A 23,339-nucleotide genomic window follows, 5' to 3' on the forward strand; every position below is an offset into this window, starting at 1 on the left:
TTACCCAAGAGAGGCCATTTAGCAGGACGCCTGGCCTCATGACAATGGCACCCTCCTACCTCCTTAGTTGCTGTTGTTCTTGCTGTTGCTTTGCTTCAGCTCTTTTGAAAGAACATTTTACTATGTGGTTTAGGCTGGTTTTGAACTCCTGCCTCAGCCTCCCTACTGCTACAACTACAGGCCTACACTACCACATTCAGCAGTGGCATTTTTGCTAAAATTTTTTTCCTGACGCTGGGCATCAAATCAAGGACCTTGCACGTGTTAGACAGGTGTTATGCCACTGAAGTACACCCCTAGCCCTTCTAACTCCTGTTATGATACCTCCAAATATCCCTAGTATAGATCTCTATCCTAGCTACACAGCAGGGACCCCTGGGGCCTCTCTAGAAAAAAGTTCATGCAGAGTCCTTTCTCCACAGCAGGAGGTAGGGACCAGGCTGCTGTGAGCTTGGAAGTACCAGGCTGACTAAGAGTTGAGGAGGACTGAGGACCCTTCATGTGTCACTTACCAGCCTTCTTGTGGTGGGTGGGCTGTTGTGCATCCCTAGCCACTGTTGCAGTCTCCGGAAGCCAGCCCAGGTGCCTTCCTTGGCATCTCAGCTCTGGTACACAACCTCTGTGCTGCTCTGGATGGGCACTGCCAACAGCTACCTGGAGTCGGCTCCCTTGTGAAGATTCTGGGAGAGGCTTTGGGTGTGAACTGCAGTTTCCCAGAGCCTGTGGATGCTGGCCAGGTGAGCATGGCTAGTGTCTCAACACTAGGTTCAGGTTTTACCTGGGAGGCCATCCTTGGACAAGTGGGTGGGGCAGGGGACCCTTCCAGGCCTCACGGTCTGTCCCACTTCTATGATTTTACAGCTTCAGCTTGTGCTGAAGGCCATCGGCAATGCTGGTCTGGCAGCAGCGGCTCTGGCCCCTGTACTGAGCACCTGTGCATCTCTGAGGGGCAGCTCTCCAGAGATCCGGCTGGCGGCTATCCAGGCTTTCCGGAGGATCCCTTGCTTTGCAGATGTGAGTCCTTGTGTTTTTCCCTCTGGCTGCAGTGGGGCAATGCATGGACTTGACCTAGGCCATCAGTTCACCTCTTCCTTCAAAGTCATTGCATATTCACTGAGCAGCTCCTGTGTGCTGGGTGCCTGCCTAGGTATGAGTATGAGCAGGTATTTTGCCTCTGTCCTCTAGAACTTAATAAACCCCAAAATAAGTATGTGATTTCTGATACTGCTACATGGTCCAGACCCACCTGTATCAGCACTGGCAGACCTGTGGGCCACCTCCTGACCTGCTATCTGCTCTTGTAAATAAAACTTTATTGGCACACAGATAGCTCTGGGCTATCTGTGGCTATTTTGTTGCTACAACTGCTGAGTGGAATCATTGCAAGAGAAGCTGCCAGGCCCAATACAGTTATTGTTTGTGTTGTTATAGGAAAAGATTGCCCACCTACCTGTCACTCAGTCAAGGTTAGGTCCTTACCCATGAACCACTGAGCTCTCTGTGGTCTGGTTTTCTGACCTGCTGCCACATGCTAGCCTCATCTACTACTTTTTCTTCCATATATCCTCAGGCCTCACTCTGTAACTGTGTATAGAGCACTGCTAGGGAGACAGATGCTTGGGGTGATGGTTCAGTTGGTAAAGGGCCCATTGTGCAAGCATGGGGACCTGAGTTTCATCCCTAGCACCCAATAAAAGCTGAGCATGGTGGATCATGCCTGTAATCCCAGCTCTAGGTGGAGGGACAAAGATGGGAGAATCCATGGGGTTTTCTGGCCATCCAGTCTAGCTGAACTGCTGGGCTCCAGGCTTAGTGGAAGACCTTAAATAAACAATATGTAAATCTTTCTAAAAACTAAGTTGAAGAACTGCTGGAGAAATGGTTCTGCTGCCCTTACAGGGAACCTTGGTTCAGTTCCCAGAACCCATATGGTGGCTCACAACCACACCATCTACAACTCTAGTTCCAAGGAATCTGGCCTCCATGGGCTCCTGGACACACATGCCACACATAAATTCATGCATGGCAACAGGCATAAATAGAATATGTATACACATGGTGTAATAAGCTCATGCAAGGACACATGCATAAACAGAATATGTACACACATGCTGCACACAACTCATGCATGGAAACAGGCATAAATAGAATACATACACATATGCTGCACATAAACTCATACAAGGAAACATACATAAATAAAATAACAAATCTTAAAAAAATAAGGCAGAGAGGGGTCAGAGAGATGTCTCAGAAGTTAAGAACACTTGCGCTCTTGCAGAAGACCTGGGTTCAGGTCCCAGCACCCACAGAGCAGCCCACAACCATCTGTAACTCCAGTTTTAGGGGAATCAATGGCCCCTTTAAACACACATATGGTATATAAGCCTACCAGCAGGCAAAATACTCATACAGATAAAACAAAATTTAAAAATAAGGAGGAAAGTGATTGAGGGAAGGAATCAATGTTGACCTCTGGCATTTAAACATGTATGCATGTGTGTACACACATGATGCACATAAATTCATACAAGCAAACACACATAAATAAAATAAAAGATCTTAAAAAGTATAAGATGGAGATAGACTGGATAGATAATCCCAGAAATTAAGAGCATTTGCTGCTCATGCAGAAGACCTGGGTAGTGGCCCAACTACCTCTCACAGTAGGGCCACAGGTAACAGTGTACTGGGGAAGTTGCCCATGGTACACACACACACACACACACACACACACACACACACACACACACACACACACAGTCCTCTTCACTCAGACATCTTCATTGCTGTTTCACCTGAAACTGAACCTCCTAAATCCCCAGAGGTCTCTGGTCTTGCCTCCTTATATTTCCTTATGTGTTATATATCTCAAATACAAACACTCCTTGCTCTAGAACCTGAGTGTCAAGTGCATGGGGGCTGGATCAGTCATCTATCAAGTACATAGTAGGTGCTCAGAAAGTACATGCTAAAGTACATACTAATGGGTGACCACATGGCTACACCAAGAGGGAAGTCAGGAAGGGTTGATGGACAGTCATAGAGTCTAGAGGTGGCTTCCTTAGGACTGGGCCTGAGAGCACCAAGACATTTATATTCTATGTTTATGTTGTTTTGTAAATAAAGCTTTATTGGAATGCATCCATGTACATCTGTTATGTATTGGTATGCATGAGAACTGACCAGACTCTAGGATAAAAGGTCTGGGGAATAGAGATGGTTCCACTACATCCCACAGTAGGGCCACAGGTGACAGTGTGCTGGGTAAATTGCTTATGGTAGAGACATCAAGGAAGCTGGTGGCGTCACAGGGTCAACTGTAGGGACAGGGGCACTGTGGGGTTGAGTGCTGAATGATGGATGTCTTTCCCAAACCAGAGGTCAGTGCTGTCTCGCCTGTACCAAGCTCCTGAGGAGGACACAGAGCTCCGTATCAATGCCTACCTGGCTCTGATGAGGTGCCCCAGTGAGGAGGTGTTTGCCCAGGTGCAGCACACACAGGCAACTGAGCGGTCCACCCAGGGTGAGTAGGACAGAATGGGGTGTTACGGATGGGGCTGTGTGTCTCTTGGGGTGGGGCAGTGTGGTTGGAGTTCCTTCACCCTTTACTTCTCTAGTCATACTAGATAATCGACCCAGTGTGTTCCCCACATGGCAGCCACAGTCCCCATCCTGCTCATGGATAACTAGGGAAAAGTCCCTTCTCTCAGGTCCTCAGCTTCCTTGAATCTCACCAAGGTCTGCTCAACTCTGGCCAGATGCACAGCAGTTCTGTGAGAGACACACAGGGCCAGCCTGGTCTACAGAAAACCCTGATTCAAGGAAGAGAGAACCACTAAGACAGAGATGGTGGCTTCAAATCTTGGGTCCCTTTGACAATCAGTGAGTTCCGTTTAAATGGAAACTCTGAACATAGTTCATGAACTTGGGGTATGAATATAAGAGATAAGTTCAGCTGACCAAAGAAAAACACAAACCCAGTAACAACGGGCCAGCTATGATGGTGCACATCTGTAATTCTTGCACTAGAGGTGATGAGGCAGAAGAATCATGAGTTCCAGGCCAGCTTGGACTTCATACCATGGCCCTGTTTTCAAAGAACAAAGGCTGCGACTGAGGGCGGGGCTAGGAGTAGGGCTGGGGCTCAGTGGTAGAGACCACTTGCCTAACATATGAAAGGCCTGGCTTCAACCTGCACTTCAATTAAAATTTAAGAACAATTTAAAAATTTATGCAATGCATAGCATGTTAGCATCTGGGTTCCAAGCCTGGCACAACCCTTCCTTGCCTGTGTGTCCCAGGAGCTGCAGATGCCAGGCTGCATGCTGCCCAGTGGGCCCGAAAAGTCAGGCCTGTCCCATGGCCAGATCTTTGGGAAACTTCTAGCTGCACCTTCTGGGAGCTTACATTATCTTATGCCAGGGTTCCCATTAGGCGATATCCCTATGGACCCTTGCCTACTCATGCACCCATTTCACCTTACCCTGCAGGACCCTGGCAGGGTCTCCATCAGGGACCACACATCACCCCTTTGTTCTGAGATAATTTGACTCTCTGGTTCTGGTTCTGGCCTTGACTGACCTTTGCCAATAGCCTCTTGAGAAATGTTACTTCATTTCACAGATGAGGAACACGAGGCTCGGAGCTAGAGTGAACATCCCCAGTGCACTCAGAAGTCACATAAGTGAGGCCTGGGGGTGACTCAGCCAATAATGCACCTGCTGAGTAAATGCAAGGACCTGGCTTTGATCTCCAGAGCCCACATAGACAGAGTATGTCATCACATGTTTGTAATCAGTGCTGAGAAAAGTGAGAAACCTTGCCCCCAAACAAACAACATGGATGGTGCCCAAGAAACATCTGCAGCTGTCTCCCGGTCTCCACATACATGCACATACATGTATACCTGCTTATACACAAGGTTTTAAAAGGCTCTGTGTAGATTGAGGATTTGAAATGCAGCTTGATAACCCCATTTCACAGATGAGGTAGAGAGAGGTGGCATTGACATCTTGCGGTAACACAGCTTGCATCCCTGCAACTGAACTAGGTAGGGTTCTGACTTGGGTCTGACTTTCAAGCCGAGGTGTCCCACTTCTTACTTTTCCTTTGCCTTCAAGGAAGCTTGTTAGGATCCGTACACGGGCTGGATCCTACTCCTGTTACCTTCAGGCTGCAGGGTTCTGAGCAGCCCTGGCATGGGGATGTGGCAGGCGGGGGCTGAGCCCGAGAGTCCTGGCCAGTGGCTAACTGTGTGCCTGTTGCTGCCACTCTGTCCCAGTGGGCTCCTTTGTGTGGAGCCACATCCTGCAGCTGCTGGAGACAGATGATCCCCTGAAACGTGACCTTCGGGACTCCCTCCCTGAGGACATCCTCAGTCAGCAGTTCCAGGTGGAAACCTGGAAACACTCATCTTACTCTGATGTCACCTTCCACTCAAGTACGGCTCACCTGGGGCCACAGGGCCTGGGGACCCCAGAACTCCAATCTCCAAGAATGCAGCGACTAAGGATACTCTTTCCCTTGCCTGGGTGACATGGAACATGTTCAGGGTCAGCCTGGACAACATAGTGAGAACCTGTCCCAAAAAGTAGAGGGCTGGAGTGCAGGGGAAGCACTTACCATGCTGCACAAGGGCCTGTGTTAGGTCTCCATGTGGGCAGTGGGGGAAGCTGAGGGAGTCTTGTAACTGAGGTACCTGAACCACCTCAGCCATCCTGGGGAGTGTAGGGTATGGAGGGGTGCTCTGGCGTCTCCCTCAGCCTTCATCAGGTGGAGGAGATGATGCTTAACCCTCCCCTGGGACAGCACACACTGTGGGTATAGCCTCTTTCTAGTTCCTCTTTTTTCTCTTAGCATCTGGCAGCCTGGGAGGCAACCTGGAGAGGACCCTTCTCTTCTGCCCCAGATCTTTTCTCCCTTGTTCTGCCACAGTAAACCTCACTGTCCATGTTGCTGGCTGGGCCTTCAACTTGTTGGAGGTAAGAGCGCTGGGCTTGTGGTTTTCCTAGGGCCTGTCCTGGAGACAGGGCAAGGAGTGATCCCATCTGTCCATTCATCTGTCCACCTGTCCCCTGATTCTGTTGTTCAACATTCATTCTATCTATCATTTTTTGACCCATGTAGCCTGCCCATGGATACAGCCATAAATCTGTCCACACATGTTACCCAAGCATCCTTCCATCTAGCTCACCCCTCTCATTATCCACCCTCTCATCCATCCATCCATACATCCCACTCATCCATCTATCTTTCCATCCATATCTCTGATCCATCCATCTATTCTTCTATTCCAGCCACTCATCCATTCCCTTCCCCATTTATCTATCCATCTATCACTCATATTCACTCATCCATCAATTTGTATTCCCATCTTCCATCTGTCTCCATCCACTCATCCATCCACATTTTATCCACCTACCCACCCATCTACATTTATCCACCTATCTACCTACCCTCCATTGAGAAATATCCCTCTTCTAGCTGACACTGTACCAAGCAATGTGCTCGGCTCTAGATACATGGTGATGAACAATTAAGGCATGGTCCCCGCTCTCCTGGTACTTTCCATTCTGAGAGACTATTATGAAATGTTCTCCGTGGGCGGGAAAGTATTAAGAAATTTCTACCTCCTCCATCTAAAGTCTGAATGACAAACCAAAGTGTGAATTCACCAGCGTTTGCTCTGAGGAACCAATGAATTCATTAAGCTTAGTTACAGAGCAGCCATGCTGGAAGTTTTGCACCTGGTGGATGATGGCTCTTCATGACAGCATAGATGGAACCCCTGTCCCTAGCCTTCTTAGCCTGTATACTCTAGTCCCTCTCTAAGGCCAAGAGGCCACATGCAGTTGGGACAGAATTGCATATAACTGGCTGGGAGGAGTGATGACTCTCTTCACTCCTTCCATGAGGGATCAACCATCCACAAGTTCAGTAGTGACCATTTGTGAGCTGGTCTCATGAATATGGCGGGCTGTGTTCTGAACAGTATCTTACAACAGAGGGAAATGTCTGAAAGTAAACTGTTTATTGGGAGCATGAGGTTTGAGCTGAGCCTGGAAGGATGGATATTGTAGTAAATTTCTTGTTGCCATGACAAGATTCGTGGCAAAATCAGCTGAAGGAAAGAAGAGTTTATTTTGGTTCAATTCGATAGTACGGTGCATTATAGTGGGAAGGTATGGTGGCAGCAGGAGTGTGAGGTGGCCGGCCACATTGCATTCACAGTTGGGAAGCACATAATGAATGTGTATTATTTGTGCACACACGTGTAAATGTACACATGTGCTGATGCACAGCTTGCTTTCTCTCTTTTATTTTAAAATATTGATTTATCGTCATGGGTGCGGCATATGGGCACCACGATGTGCATGTGGAGGGAGGAAGTCAAGTTTGAGGATAGAACTCATATCATTAGCACTGGCTGCAAGCCCCTTATCTGCTGGACCGTATCACTGGCTGACTTTCTCCTTTTTATTCAGATCAGACTCCAGTCCACAGAATGCAGCACGTTCAGAGTGGGTCTTTCTTGCTCTAGCTCTTTGTAAACACCTTATGAATGGACCCAGGGTGTGTTTCCATGGATGGTGACTCTAAGTTCAGTCAGGTGGACCTCTGCAGAACTGAAGTCAGAGTTCTGCTACTGAGTGCAAAGGTCCAGAAGAGGAAGAGTGGTGTTCACAAGGAACAGAGCTGAGGGAGGGGTAGGAGCGCATAGAGGAACAGAGAGGAGGGAGGGGTGGGGGCACAGAGAGGAACAGAGTGGAGGGAGGGGTGAGTCAACAAGGGGATGACATATGGGAGGACAGTCAGAGGAAGGATTCATCCGGGAATCATCCAGGCTAGTAGATGCTTCATGGGTAATTTCTGAGTCCCCATGCCCCTCAAGGGGATTCCACAACAGGGTCTGGGTGTTACCTAGTTGCTGTGTGCTTGAAACCCATATGCCGCACCCATGACGATAAATCAATATTTTAAAATAAAAGAGAGAAAGCAAGCTGGGATGCAGATGTGAGAGGGAGGACTGCCCAGAAGAGGTGGCATTTGAAGCTGCCAAAGAGTCCAAAGGAAATTTTGCCTGAAATTTTCAAAGCCCTGTTTCCTGGGCCTGGGAGCCCTGAATGCTCCAGGCTAGCCTCCCAGGGCCCTGTTCCCAGTCCCACAGCCCTTGACTACCTGTGTGACTGGCTTCCTCATTTGTGAGCCTCTGGTTTCTCTCTCCAGCTGGGACTCCAGCTGGAAAATGCTGAAGATATCATCCACAGTGTGCTGGGCAGTAAATCCTTCTGGAGGCAGGAAGGGAAGAAAGAGGCTGAGCCAGGGAACACAGGACCAGAGCCAGGCCTGGACGGCTCTGACTGTGCGGGAGAAAGATCCAGAAGGATGAAGAACCTCCAGGAGAAGGTAATAAATCTGATGTGCTGACCACCCCCATCCCCCACCTGGGTTCCTGGAAAGACTGTAGCTGCCCATGCATCCCTTCTGGACACCTGCTGGCTAGGCCTGCCTGGTGCTGAAAAGGTGTTTGTCTAAGTGTAACCTCTACATGGAAAAGTTCCAAAGCCCTATCTGGATATGTGTCCACTTCTGTGTACCAGTGAGGCCGATACCCCAGGGAACCCTCCACACTCCCTTCTAGTTAGCGCCCATCTCTAACCAAGGTAACCCCTGACCTAACTTCTGACGGTGCCAATTGACTCCTGCTTTTTAAAATTAGCTTTGTAAAGCTGGTGCAGAGGCATCCACCTACAACCCCAGTGCTGGGGTAGTGAGACAGGTGCTTGACGGCCTTGCCCAACCAGGATGCTCCAGCTTCACTGAGAGACTCTGCCTCAAAGAATAAAGTGGAGAACATGAGTGGATGTGTGCACACGTGAGTGCGCGCGTGAGTGCGCGCGTGCGTGTGTGCGCGCGCGCGCGCACGCACACACACACACACACACACACACACACACACACACACACACTGATCTGAGAGTACTGGCATCACTCTCACCAAAAAGCAGATGACCCTATATGCTATCTCACAGTTTATGGTATGTCTTTTTAGTCTCTTTTAGTGAGAATGGTTTTGTTGTTTAGTTTGGGGTTTTCTTTGCTTTTCTGCGATGTGTGTGTGTGTGTGTGTGTGTGTGTGTGTGTGTGTGTGTGTGTGTGTGCATGCATGTACATGTATGTGCATGTGTATATGTTTGTGTGTACATGCATGTGCTTGCATGTTTGTATGTGTGTGCATACATGTGTGTACATGTACAGTATGTATGCGGATGTGAATATTTTTGTGTGTACATGTGTTGATCTTGAGTATCTTCTTCCACCAAGTCTATACCTTTTTAAATTTTTTTATTTTATATTTGAGTGTTTGCCTGTATGTATGTGTGTGCACCATGTGTATTCAGTAGCCATAAAGATCAGAATAGGGCGTTAAATCCCTTGGAACTGTTGGTCTCCACGTGGTGGCTGGAAACTAAACTTGGATCTTCTGCAAGAGCAGCCAGTGCCCTTAGCTGCTAAGGCATTTCTCCAGTCCCTCTACCTTATTTTTGGGGATACAAGTTTCTCATTGCCCCTGGAGCTTACCCCCATTCCACTAGAGTGGCTGGCCCCAGGTGTTCTCTTGACTGTACTGTTAATATGCTTGCCTTATGTTTTTCTTGAGTAGTGGGAACCCAAACTCAGTTCTTTGGGCTCATGACAAGTGCTTTATTGACTGAGCCATCTCTCAAGTCCCTGTGGTGTTTTAAAAAAAAATGTTTTATTTTATTTGAGTTAAAAAAATCTCACCATGTAGCCCAGGCTGGCCTTACACTGACAACCTCCTGCCCCCACCTCTCCAGTGCACGCTGGATCCCCAGTGCCACATGAAACCAGACGTGGTGGCAATCATAGCACTCAGTAGATAGAGGCAGGAGACTCAGGAGTTCAGAGTCATTCTTAGCTATACAGCAAGTTTGAGGACAGCCTGGGTTACATGGGATCCTATCAAAAGATAAAATGAAAAGTTGTGCTTATGCCACATGTGCCTTGAAGTTGGAAGCCTGTCTTCAGCTGAGTGATCCGGTCCCATTGCTGGTTATTATCTTAGCAGAGACTCCCGGCACAGGCTTTCATGTGCATTCTGGAGAGTGGGGACCATGATGGGCACTCTCTCTGCCTCCAGCATTTGCTCTTGTAAAATGCCACTTCTGTGTACATCTGAGAGCCAGCAACGTGGGTGGCTTGGGTGTGTACTGACATGTTTATACATAGACCAGATGTTAGCCCAAAGCCCAGGTGGGTTAGTAATAAACACCTTTTTTTTTTTTTTCTTTAGCTGGGCATGGTGGCATGTGCCTGTAACCTGAGCACTTAGAATGTGGAGGGATTTTTAGGCAAGCCTCAGCCTCATTGTGGGTTGGAGCCTGTCTGGGCGACTTGGGACTCTGTTTAACAAAACAAAACAAACATTTTTGTCTTAGAATTCAGTCTCCATAGCCTGTTATCTTCTCATGTTTCATACTTACATCCCAAGAAGTATTTGGCTAAGACAAAGAGTAACGACAGATACTCCATCTCCTTATTGGCAAGACAACAGGGAAGGTAGGGACTGTGGTGCACAGAACAGTCATCCACTACACTGGTATCTTCTCTTGGTTCTGGTCATCCCTTACTGAGGGATGGGTAGACACACTAATATTTCTGTCTTCACAGAAGCCATGTGTTTGGATTTTATATAAAATCTCCTAACTTTCAAATGTTAGAAATAAAGTCCACACCATAGCATGGAAAACGATGAGGGAGTAGGACACCATCATGCACCAGAGTGAGGCTCAGGTGTCTGGATCCAAGCAGGGTTGTTGAAGGGGGAACCAGGGAAAAGCAGCTACAGTTCACAGCTGGCTCATCGCAGCTCATCCAAGCTAGCTTCGTGTACACACCTACCCTAGGAAGACATGTCTGCACTGGGCATGGGCACTACCATGCATGTCAAAGAACATGTGTGGTGTGTTTGGTGAGCTGGGCCCCGCATGCCCCTGACCTTTCTAACAGCCCACCCTCCCTCCTCTTCCAGAAGTTTTGCCTTGTTCACCCTAAGTTTCTCTGTTTTCATTCTGGGTTCTTCTCAGGTAGCCCACCGGTCTAGGGCAAGACAGACACCAAGCTGCCAGCTGAGTGTCAAAGTGTTTGGGCATGAGCTGAGCTTCCTGGACTGCGGGCCTCTGGGGGGCCACAGAAGACGCTGGTCTCTGCCCCTGGTTGAACTCGCCATCAAGCTTCTCAAGGTACTGTCCTCTCCCCACTGTCCCTGTCCAATCCCTGCCTGTGACCCCTCTCCCATGACTCCTGCATTCTGTCTCTACTCCCCACCCTCCATTCCCTGTCACTTTCCCCTTTCTTCATCTTCTGTCCCCAGACCTAGGCCCTGCCTCATGCTCTGCCTCCAGTCCTGAGCTGTAGTTGGTTGGGTTTTTTGTTTGTTTGTTTGTTTGTTTTTTACTCTGGCTCTTTGGGAGACCACCACCCAGCTCCCAAATAAATCACATGGAGACTTATTCTTTCTTATGAATGTCCAGCTTTAGCCTGGCTTTTTTCTAGCCAGCTTTTCTTAATTATCCTGTCTACCCTTTGCCTCTGGGCTTTTACCTTTCTCTATTTCTGTATACCCTTTCTTTCCTTTTTATTCTGTGTCTGGCTATGTGGCTGGCCCTGAAGTCCTCCTCTTTCTCTTGATCCTAGATCTTTCCTCCCCACAGATTTCTCCTCCTATTTATTCTTTCTGCCTGCCAGCCCCACCTAGACTTTCTCCTGCCTAACTATTGGCCATTCAGCTCTTTATTAGACCAATCAGGTGTTTTAGACAGGCAAAGTAACACAGCTTCACAGAGGTAAATAAATATAACATAAAAGAATGCAACACATCTTTGCATCATTAAAACAAATGTTCCACAGCATAAAGAAATGTAACACATCTTTAATTAATATTCTGCAACATTGCACCCTGCCTCTTGTCTTTGTCCTGTCCCTATCCCAGTCCGTCTGCCTCTGATTACAGTTCTCTGACCTGGTTCCTACCCCTGCCCCTCCCCTCTATCCCCAACATCTGTCTCCTGCCCCTTTGACCCTGGGACATGAAATTTAGGGCCATACCTGAGCACAAGGCCTCCCTCACACACCACTTCCCACTTTGGGCCTGTTATGGGTCTCGCCCGTAGTCTTGACTCCTGCTTCAGACATGGAGATATTTATCTCTTTTTATCTTTTCAAGTGCTGGGGGTGGGGTGCAGGGCCTCATGCATGCTAGGCAAGCACTCTGTACTGAGCCATACCCGAGTCTTCAAACAGAGATGTTAAATACAAACAACATGTTTCTTTCAGAGGGGCCCAGGTCTGTTTAGGACTCACTGAATGATGTGTTACTGGTTGGCCTGATACTGTCCCATCCCCCCATCCCCTGTGTCTCCCCTACGGGCCCCCCCCCCGTCCAGTCTAGCTCACCTTTGATCAATAAACAGACCATTGTATTTCCCGCATGGCCCTACTCCTGCTAGCTATGTGGCCTTGGGCAAACCATTCATGTCCCTAGTCTCATTTTCCCCATCTGTATCTCTGAAATGAAATGTATTTGGAGGATAAGTGGGCATACTGTACTTCATGCTAAGGTCACCTGTCCTTAGCCATGGCTGTGGGCTGTTGCTATGGTTCTCTGGCCACAGGGGCAGGAGGTACAGGTGACCCGGAGGCTGAGTCTGGCTGTAGGGGAACTCTCCTTTCCTACCATGTCTGGCATTCCAGCCAGGCTCACTCTACATGCCTTGGCTACAGTCAGCATCCATGCCCAAGCAGTGGCTGACTTCCAGCAACTCTCAGATTTCTCCCTGAGTGGTCACATCAAGCCCAGGTAATAGATTTCTCCAAGTTGGGGTGAGTAGGGGCTTGAGGATGTGGGGTACTGGGCATCATACATGCTGTGGAGAGGTACTCATTCTGCAGCCTGCCTGTCAACCTGCTGTTGGCTAAAGCAAGCAACTGAGGCTTTCTTGGGCTATGAGGTCCCTTTACATCTAAGAAGACAGGCCCAGAGAGGTGAAGCTGTATGTTCAGGGCTGCACAGCAGAGTCAGGCCACAGGGTCTTTAGTCAGAATCACTACATTCTGCCTTCCAAGGAGGAGCCAAACCTAAGCTCACCAACCCTAGTGGTCATGGAGCAAGGAGGGCGGGCCCTTTTTTTAGTCCCACTGTTGGTAAGGAAAAGAATTCAAGTGAGGCTGTCACAGGACCAGGCCATGTGGCATGGAAGGGGAGGAACCGAATGCATGTAAGTCATGGTCTCACTTCTGGGCCATCTGCCCCACCACCCAGCCAAGCTGTCTGTGAGGAGTTTTGGGTGTGACTGAAGCACAGATATCACACTCTCTACCAATTGTATGCCGTGGGTGGAGGTATGGGGTGGGGATAAAGTAGGGCTTAGAAGTGGGGCTCAAGCATCCTGGCTGTGTCCTGACCCCCGGCCATGGCAGTTCTGCCCTTCAGAGGCTCAGTGTCTCCATCTGTACAATGGGCTGGTGACAGTGAGGGCTGGATGGCAGCTGGCAGGTGGGCCAGATGGTGCAGGCAACAGACCTTGTTCTTTCTCTCTCAGTGCCCTCCTTCAGGTCTCTGCTCAAATGGGCACTGAAGGGACCCTGGGGCAGGCTGGGCTGAGATGGTTGACCCGTGTCCGTGGCACCGCCAGCCTAGATGGTGGGATCCAAGCTAGGAAGGGTCAGGACCTCAAAGTGCATCTGAATGCCCCAGAGGACTCGGTGGAACTGCTCAGCTTCAGGTGGGGCCTTCACCACCAGGAGAACTGGGAGTGGGCAGAGCCTTCAAAGGGAGTGGGGGGGGTGGAGGACTGAGGTGTTGGGGGGTTGGGGGTTGGGGGATTAAACTACTTATGGGAAGAGATGGGGTGGGTGGGGCCTGCTCAGGGGAGGGACTGCAGGGAGTGGCCTGCAGGTGCACAAAGACAATATGTCAGACTCATCCTCTTCCACTAGCTCCAGGCTGTATCTTGTCACTGGGGACAGTGTGAAGAACCTAAGTGAAGGTCACAGCTTCTCTGAGTCCCAGTCCTGTACCCAGGAGAAAGGTAGGCAACTGGTTCTCAGCCTGAGATGGGTGCCCTGGGTGCAGAGGGAATGACCTCCAAGTTACTCTCCAAAAGTATCTGTGTCACTGATATTTAGTATCCTAGCAACCTGGCTTCTAGAATTGCACCCTGAGGAAACCCAGCCACTTTGGAATGCTCATGCACAAAGGTGTCTGCTAAACTTTTGTTTGTTTGAGACAAGGTCTTATGTAGCCTAGGCTGGCCTCAAACTTATGAGCAGCAGATCTTACGATCCTCCTGCCTCCAAAAACTGCTTAAGGGAAAAGGGTTTATTCCAGCTCACATCTTCAGGGGATAATTTTTTACACAGTGGGGAAGGCGTGGCCACAGGAGGTGAAGGCGTGGCCCCAGGAGGAGCAGAATCCAACTGGCAGTGTTGCACCTGTAGTCAGGACACAGGCAGGGATGAATGCTGCTGCTTGGTTCTCCATCGCCTTTTGATTCAGTCCTAGACACACATTAGGGTGGGCCTCCCCTCCCTCATTAACCTAACCTGGAAAACCCCTCACAGACATGCCCAGAGGCTAACCTAATCTAAACAATACCTTATAGCCCAGACTTGCCCCTACAAGACTCTATATCCTGTCAAGGTGACAGCATTGACTGTTATACAACTGAGCTACATCCCCAGTCATATTTATTGTTTTTTGAGACAGCCTGGGCTAGTCCTCAATGCTATGTAGCCAAGGATGACCTCAAACTCCTCATCCTGATTTTGTTTTTGAGTAATGTGGAGGAGGAGACAGGATTAGTGACTAGAGACAGAGTGTTTCTAAGGCACTTGCTTTCTTTTTTTCTTTTCTTTTCTTATCCTTTATCTTTTTTCCTTAGGTGCTTTTTTCCTTTCTTTAAAAAGTTGTTACATATTTAATTATTTATTTGTATGTATGTAGGGGGCACAATTTGGGGGTCTCTTCTCTCCTCCCATGTATGTTCTGGGGAGAGAACTCTGGTTGGCAGGCTTGGCAGCAAGCACCCTTACCCACTGGCTGTCTTGCCAGCCTTCCTTCCTCCTTTCCCCCCACCTCCCCCTCCTCCACTGCCTTCTTTTTAAAGTTAATTATTTAAAGTGATTTTATTTCTTGAATGTACAAGACAGATTTGTGGCACTTAGTCCAAAGGCTTATTTTCCCAGGGGCAGAGAGGATGCACCTGGTCTCCAGTAACAGTAATCGATGCCTCAGATGCCAGGATCAGATGGGATTTGGCTCTTCCTTCCTCTTAAGATGCTTGGGAGGAACGGCTGATTTTTTTCAAGACAGGATTTCTCTGTGTATCCATGTTGTAGACCAGGCTGGCCTGCAACTCACAGAGATCTACCTGCCTCTGCCTCCTGAGTGCTGAGAAAGGAGTGTGTCACTCCACCCAGCTGTAGCTGCCTTATGTAACAGAGCTCTGCAAAGGGTCAGAGTGAGTCCTTTACACAACATTGCTGTGTAAAGCCACGTGAGTCCCTCAGGATCCACCAATCGGGGGTGGGGGTCTATCCTTTCTTGGCCAGTTTGTTAATCTCCACTTCAGCCAAGTGGGGATGTTACCAGGACGATGGCCCAAGCAGACTGACTGGGCTAGACCGTTCCTAGGAGCATGCATGGCACATGATGGAGATTGCCTGGCAGCACATTGCTACTTTAAAGGTCTAGGGAGATTGAAACCTTCAGAACAAAGTCTCTCTTTAGATCCTTAGAAGAAGGGAAATAAAAAGACTCTTCTTTAAAATGGCAATGACGGGGGCTGGAGAGCTGGCTCAGAGGTTAAGAGCACTGACTGCTCTTCCAGAGGTCCTGAGTTCAATACATAGCAACCACATGTTGACTCACAACCATCTATAATGAGATCTGGTGCTCTCTTCTGACCCGCAGGCATACATGCAGGCAGAAAACTGTATGCATAATAAATAAATAAATCTTTAAAAAAATGGCAATGACATCAGAATTCCTCTGGCAAGCCTGGTTTATTGGCCATCAAGAAGAGGAACATGTTCTGTGGTGGTTTAATAAGAATTATCCCCTCATAGGCTCCTGCATTTGAATGCATATTCCTTGGCTGGTGGAAAGGTTTAGGAAAGATTAGGAGGTGTGGCCTTGTTGGAGGTGGTGTGTTACCAGAGGTTAGCTTTGAGGTTTCAAAAGCTCCCACCATTCCCAGTTAGTGCTCGCTCTCTCCCTCCCTCTCCCTCCCACACTCTCTCCTTCCCTCCCTCCCTCTCTCTGCCTCCAGTGTGTGGATCAGGATGTAAGCTCTTAGCTACTGCTCTAGCACTATGCCTACCTACCTGCTGCCATGATGATTGTGAACACTCTGGAACTGTGAGCCCCCAAATTAAATACGTTTTTTATAAGTTGCCTTGATTATGGTGTCTCTTCACAGCAATAGAAAAGTAACTAAGATTCACTCAAGCCATGATATCATCCAGAAGTGGGCCCAGGTCAGCAGTGAGCCCCTATCCTAGCTTTAATCCATCTTCGAATGTTTCTGTCTTGCACAAAGCTATAACAGTTAAAGGTGTGGATGACGTAATCATCACCGACATTCTCACCAAGAGAACCAAAGTTGAGCAATGCAGGGGAAGACAGTACAGTTCTGGGAACACACGAAGAGGAAGCTCAGAGGGGAGCCCTCACAGGTCACCTGGAGGAAGAGGCTCTCAGGGCTAAAACTCAGCAGCCCAGCTTGATGCAAATAACCTGTGGGACATGAAGGGACTCGGACTGGTATCGAATAAAGAAACCAGAGAAAATAGACTTTACAGAGAAGATCTAAAAAAAGATCCAGTCAAGACAACACCTTGGTACATCTAGACTTGCAGATGGCATTGCTTTCTCTTGCCCAGGGTGACTGTTGGGAGGATTTGAGTGGAAATTGAGATTTGGCTGATGTAGATGCCAGGGCTTTGCATGCCACTGGAGAAAGGAGGAGGTCGATGTGGATTTACTAATGCATGCCTGGGCTAGATGCTATGCCTATCTTTTTGGAGTTTTTCAGAATTATGCCAATTCAGTGAGTAGCATGAACAGAGTTCTGGGTCTGGAATGGAAGGGCGACATTGAGAAGTGCCTCAGAGTCATTGTGAAGTATGCCACTTGCATCCTAGATTTCTTTGCCAAGGAACCTCAAGCCATGAAGGGAGCTGGAACTTGCCATTGATCAAAATTATGTCTCCCATTCTGAAATTGACACAAATTGTATCAAAGCATTTTACGTGAAGACATGTGGAATCTTTCTTTGCCAAACCATTCTAGATAAAACTAGAGGAGACTGATCAAATCCTGGTGGCTTTGTGGTGGAAACTAGGCATCCCCCAGAACTCTGAGGCGTTCCAGTTGGAGCATTCATTCCATCGAGTAGACTTCAGCAGTAGCGTTCCTTCAGCATATTACCTGCTTTCTGAAAAACACATACTACAAGTCATTTTTACATTGCAGTTCTGCACAATAGAAATGAAATTGTTTTGTTAGCTATGTTTATTCCAAACTATAAACCCCACAAGCAAGTCATTTTGGTACATTCCAGAGAAAGATGTTTGTGTAGCTTAAAACAAAAGTAATTTTATAAGAAAAAAATGGTCCAGGGGCTGGATGTGGTGGTGCACATCTTTAATCCCAGCACTCTGGAGGCAGAGGCAGGTGGATCTCTGTGAGTTTGAGGCCATCTAGTCTGCAGACTGAGTTCCAGGGCAGTCGGGGCTACACAGTGAAACCCTGTCTCACACAAAACGAAAAGAATCATCCTATGGCTGGAGAAATAGCTCTATGGTTAAAAGCACTTGCTGATGTTGCAGAGAACTGGAGTTTGGTTCCCAGAACCTACAGTGGAAAGCTCACAACTACCTGTAATTCTACCTCCAGGGGATCTTCTGGGGTTTTGGGGTACCTGCACTCACATGTTCACACACACAGAAACACACACACACACACACACACACACACACACACACACACAGAGAGAGAGAGAGAGAGAGAGAGAGAGAGAGAGAGAAACAAATCATTAAAAATAATAAGTCTGCATCAGTAGTTTTCAGTGTTTTTTTTTTGTTTTTTTTTTTTTTTGTTTTTTTTTTTTGCCTTCTAGGGTAGCAATTAAGGAAATGGCTAGTGAAATTGCAGGTATCTGTAACTGGTATTGATGTTACTTCCTGGCATCTGATTGGTAAGGGCCAGGAATGATATAGAACACTGCATAATATATTTGAAAGTCTCAGAAGATTACTGGGCCTCATGTCAACAGCGTGCTTAGGCTGAGGAGCCCTGGCCTATACAGGCCTGTCTTTCAGGAGTAATGTCTATATGGCACTGGTTCTCAGAAGGAAATGCCAACATGGGTGGCTGGGCCCACAGCCTGAGCTCTGCTAACTGCAACTGTCACTCAACTGTCTTTGTAGTGTCCCAAGCCTGGGGTTGGCAGCTGTGTACTAATGTGGCCTGGCCAGGGCCTGGTCAGCCCTCCCTGCTCTCAGCACCCGTGTTCATGGATTTGATTCTGAAGAAGCAAGACCCGGGACTGCAGCTGTACCTGTTGGAAGCTGCCTACACCCTCCATTTCCAGGTGGGCAGTGTGGAATGCTCCCCTCCCTCCCGGTTGGCTGTGGATCTCCCCATTCACATCAGCATCAACAACTTGGCCACAAAGACATGGGTTTTGACTCCGAGGCTTTGAGCTGGCTCCTCTCTGCTGCAGGACCTCTGCACGTGTTGACTCTTTCTAACACCACGCTTTAACTCTCACTCAATGTGTCACGCACATCCCTGTGCCCAGACCTTTGCACTGGCTCTTTCCTGTGCCTGAGACACTCTTTCTTCCAATGCCAGGTAACCTCATATTCTGTATTCTCTCTTCACAGGCCATCAAAGGTAGCCTGTCCCTTACCACCCCACATAAAACACATATCTCTTTCAGGGTCATTCATGTACCTACATGACAACATTTTCTGGCTGCTCTCCTAAACGTGATTCTGTGTCTGGTTGCTGTGTGCCCCCCAACTCTGGGGTGTAAGCCCCTAGGAGCAGGAGCTTTGCATACCTAGGGCTCCCCATGCTTCAGGCTAGCTTCACAAGAAGTGCCAAATGAGTGAACAGGGATGTGGTATTTTATTTGACTCTTTTGCAGTATAGGGGGAGGAACTGGGACCTTGTGCATGTGTGCAATGCCTATAGTGTCCCACAGAGCCTTACCCCAGCCCTGGCTCTGGGTTCTAGAAGCAGCTTGATCTCAAAGCTGATTTTCTCAGAGCTTCACTTGCAGAGGCTTGGGGTGAAGGAAGTTTGAACAAGGGCCCTTGGGCCAGAGGAGAAGTGAAAAGGCTAGGAAAGATAGAGGCTGACCCTGGCTTCACCAACCCTCGCCCTCAGAGATTCTGGGACAGGGTTGGTAACAGCAAGCACAAGGTGGTAGAGTTTTGACTCCAGAGCATAGGGCTGTGTCCTGAGGTCTACAGATGTCCTCTATGCATAGCAAAGCATGAGAAAGAGGAAGGACCTGCACAGGGCCAGCCTGGGATGAGGCAGCATTGCTAGGATGCTATAGTTGTGTACTGCAGAAGCCCCACTCTGGCCATTTGCCCTGTCAATCAAGACCTGGAGAGGCTTGAGTGTAGCTCAGTGGGAGAGCATTTGCCTAGCATGCAACAAAGCCTTGAGCTCCAACACTGAGAGAAAATCAAAAGTCCTGTGCTAGGCTGTCCTGAAAACCACCTCTCCCATGCTGCTGTTCAGAGGCTGGGAAATGCTTGATGGGCTTGTTCCTGCTAGGATAGGAGGTACTGCTTCAGAAGAGGAACCCCATTATGTTTGCAGAAGGACAGCTGGCTCCCTGAAGAAGCCACAGCCCACCTCTTCATGGGTACACCCCAGTCAGAAGTGGCCAGGGACGTTGGGGTGGACATCAGCTACAGTGTGCCCCAGAGGAAGTGCCGGCTCAAGCTGCTGCACCCCCAAAAGAAAATTCAGCTGGACGGTGAGAATGGCACTCTCCCTGGTTACCTGACACCTTGGCGGCTGCATTGTGGGCAGTGTGCCTACCACACACTCACCCATGGGTTCATTTGGCAGCTGAGGAGATAGAAGGGGGAGCCTCAGCCTCTGAACTTGGCCTTGTCCCCAGGTAAGATGGAGGTTCTCAAGAGCATGCACATGGGCCATCTGGAGCTGGTACTTGACGACAGGGATGTCTATTACATCAAGGTTTGCTCTGTATTCTTGACACACCTGCATCAGCCCTACTCCCACCCCAAGTCTCCCTGCCCCAGCCAATGTCCTGGTCCAACAAAGCCCCCCACCCCACACCCAGCACTGATGTGAAAAATGTGTGGAATCAGTAATAGAAAGTTTGGGGGCTGGGGATAGCTCAACAGTTCAGAGTGCTTGCTACTCTTGCAGAGGAGCAACACCTACACCCAGTGACTTACAACTGCCATAACTCCAGTTTCAGGGGATCTGACACCCTCTTTTGGTTTCTATGGGAAACAGCATGCATGTGCACATGCACACAATAGATAGACACATACACACAGTAGATACATGCACACAATAGACACATGCACATAAACAGATAATAAATATTTTTTTCACCTTTTTTTATTTGAATTAGAAACAGGATTGTTTTACATGACAATCCCAGTTCCCTTCTCCCACCCATCCTCCCCTACCCTCCCAACTAAAACCTTATCTGTCACATATCTTTTCTGCTCCCCCTGGATGGTGAGGCCTTCCATAGGGTGTCATCAGAGTCTTTTGTATCCTTTGGGATAGGGCCTAGGCCCACCCCCATGTGTCTTGGCTCAGGGAGCATTCCTCTATGTGGAATGGGCTCCCAAAGTCCATACCTATGCTAGGGATAAGTACTGGAGGTCCCATAGATTTCTGAGGTCCCATAGATTTCTGAGGTTTCCTCACAGAAACCCGTGTTCCTGGGGTCTGAATAAGTCCCATGATGGTATTCCAGCTATCAGACTGGGGAGCAAGAGTTCCCAGATGTTCAGGTCAGCTGTTTCTGTGGGTTTCACCAGCCTGGTCTGGACCTCTGTGCTCTTCACTGGTCCTTCTCTGCACATAAACAGATAATAAATATTTAAAAGAACAATAATAGAAGTTTTCACAAGTTTACAGTAGATATTAGAACAAGTTAAACAGGTCACCCCCAAGTTTCCTGAAGTCAGACTGAAGTTCTCAGAACTGGGTGACTTAACCCAGTGTACCCCCATTAGCTCTGAAGGCCAGTGGGGAGTGTGAAGCAGGAGAGGGGCTGCTCTGGGGAGGCTCTGAGGAGCCTGTTTCCCAGACCTGTCAGGTCGTAACTGCAGAATTCCCAGAGATGGCTTTCTCCCCTTTCAGTCAAACTGTCATCCCTCTACAGGTCATTTCAAATTGCCTCTTTTTAGGGGACACCTGTCATACTGGATTCAGGCTAATAACCTCTTTTAATGCCACCAGATACAAAGATCCTGTTTCCAGATGAGGTGCCCCTGACCTCTGAGCCGTACCCTCATCACCACCTGCCTCTACCTCTTGAGTGCCCAGTGGGGAGATACTTAGCAGAAAAGTTTGTCTTCCTCCAAGCCCCGGTGCCTAGGCTAAGACTCCTCAGTCTTAGTCCCAGAGCCTTGAGTCCTCGGTGGCCTCTCAGAGTGTCTTCCACAGCTCTCACACTTCTGACCATTGCAGTAACACCAGCATCTGGAGCTGTGGAACTCACTAAAGCCTGTTTTATAGCTCCCAGGTCCTCCCAACCCCAGATTTCAGGAAGCCCTAGAGCAGGGGAGGGAACTGGGGCAGGTGAGCCCCTGAATTCAGGTAGCTGTGTGGGGTTCAGCTGAGTTGGTGGGGTGTGGCATGTTGGGGGTCATACATAGTGACTGGCCTGAAGAGACCAGCTGCCTGTCCCTTGACACGGGGACTATAACTGGAGTCTCCTGTGGGTGCCAGGTCTGGGATGTGCTGCCACCCACAGCCCCTGATCCAGAGCTGAGGATGCTTTCACCAGAACGCACAGTGCATGGCCTGCAGGCATGATTGTAAAAAGGGAGTGTATGCTTGTGTGAACACAAGCACAGATGCACACACATGCATGCAACATACTCACACATGTATAGACCATGTTGTCTCTTATCTGTTTGTCTTTTGAAACAGGTCTCATTGCGTTGCCCAGGCTAATCTAGAACTTGTGATCCTCCTGTCTCTGTTTCTCTAGCACTGGGACTAAAGTCTGAATTACTATGTCTGTCTGTGCCACTTCTTCCTCCTCTCCTCTCCATCCTCCCCTTCCTCCTCCCCTCTCTATCCTCCTTCCCTCCTCCTCTTCTTTTTCAAAACATGCTTTTATGTGTATGTGTGTAGGCCTGAGTGTATGTATATGTACAATGTTCATGTCTGGTGCCCTCGAAGACCAGAAGAAAGTATCAGATCCCCTAGAACTGGAGTGACAGGCAGTTATTAGCCACTCTTGTGGGTGCTGGAACCAAACCCAGGCAGGTCCTCTGGAAGGGCAGCAAGTTCTCTAACTACTGAGCAGTCTCTCCTCAAACTCATTCTGTAGGCCAGGATGTTATTGCATTTACAGTCCTGTTACACATTGAGTCCTAGGACTGCAGTGTGCACCGCCACTCCGGTCTCTACTCCCACAGCTCTGTGTCCACTGACTATGGTGGCCAGCAGAGGCCTGTGGCTATCCCTTCAGCTTGGCACCTGCCATTGAAAGTGATGGTTCCAATTGTCTGTAGTTCCCCAGCAAGCTTCAAGGGTGGCCTTGTGCTTCTGCCACATTGTCCTGGTTCCTGACTGTACCCTGATCTTGACATCTTAAAGAGGCCAGAACGGGGTTAGGAGGAGGACACTGCAGTGACCCAGGCTTCAAGACTGGGACGGAGACCAGGGTGATCAAAGGTCACAGAGGTGCTCAGATTCTAGGCATTGCCTGGGCAGCCAGTCTGTCCTGTAACAAGGTAAGGTGGGGCAAGGCAGGGGAGTCCCTCCTGCTTCCCCTGACTATGGACTAGGGAACCTATTTCAAGGGATTCAGGGTTTTAAAACCCAGGCCAAGGTTTGGGGATGTGGCTCAGGTGTAGAGCACTTGCTTACTGTGGGCTTGATCCCTAGACCACAAACACTGCCTTGGTGGCACACACCTGTAATCCTAGCACTCAGAGGTTCAGGGTCATCCTCAGCTACATAGGGAGTTTGAGGCCAGCCTGGCTACCTGAGACCCTGTCTT

General features: G+C 48.8%; 1 protein-coding gene across 1 annotated transcript in view; it reads left to right on the forward strand.

The window, feature by feature from the left end:
- The window catches only part of LOC103163831, a 108,247-nt gene that overhangs the window by 25,049 nt on the left and 59,859 nt on the right, over nt 1-23,339 (forward strand). The window contains exons 11-23 of the mRNA XM_027424790.2: nt 552-737; nt 862-1,014; nt 3,382-3,526; nt 5,285-5,443; nt 5,860-5,984; nt 8,230-8,409; nt 11,112-11,267; nt 12,699-12,883; nt 13,626-13,808; nt 14,023-14,114; nt 18,517-18,680; nt 19,928-20,087; nt 20,235-20,314. Coding sequence (XP_027280591.2) covers nt 552-737; nt 862-1,014; nt 3,382-3,526; nt 5,285-5,443; nt 5,860-5,984; nt 8,230-8,409; nt 11,112-11,267; nt 12,699-12,883; nt 13,626-13,808; nt 14,023-14,114; nt 18,517-18,680; nt 19,928-20,087; nt 20,235-20,314 — 1,968 coding nt within the window. The remainder of the gene's footprint in view (nt 1-551; nt 738-861; nt 1,015-3,381; nt 3,527-5,284; nt 5,444-5,859; nt 5,985-8,229; nt 8,410-11,111; nt 11,268-12,698; nt 12,884-13,625; nt 13,809-14,022; nt 14,115-18,516; nt 18,681-19,927; nt 20,088-20,234; nt 20,315-23,339) is intronic.

Source organism: Cricetulus griseus, chromosome 7 (assembly GCF_003668045.3).
Source record: "Cricetulus griseus strain 17A/GY chromosome 7, alternate assembly CriGri-PICRH-1.0, whole genome shotgun sequence".
NCBI classification, from domain to species: Eukaryota; Metazoa; Chordata; class Mammalia; order Rodentia; family Cricetidae; genus Cricetulus; species Cricetulus griseus.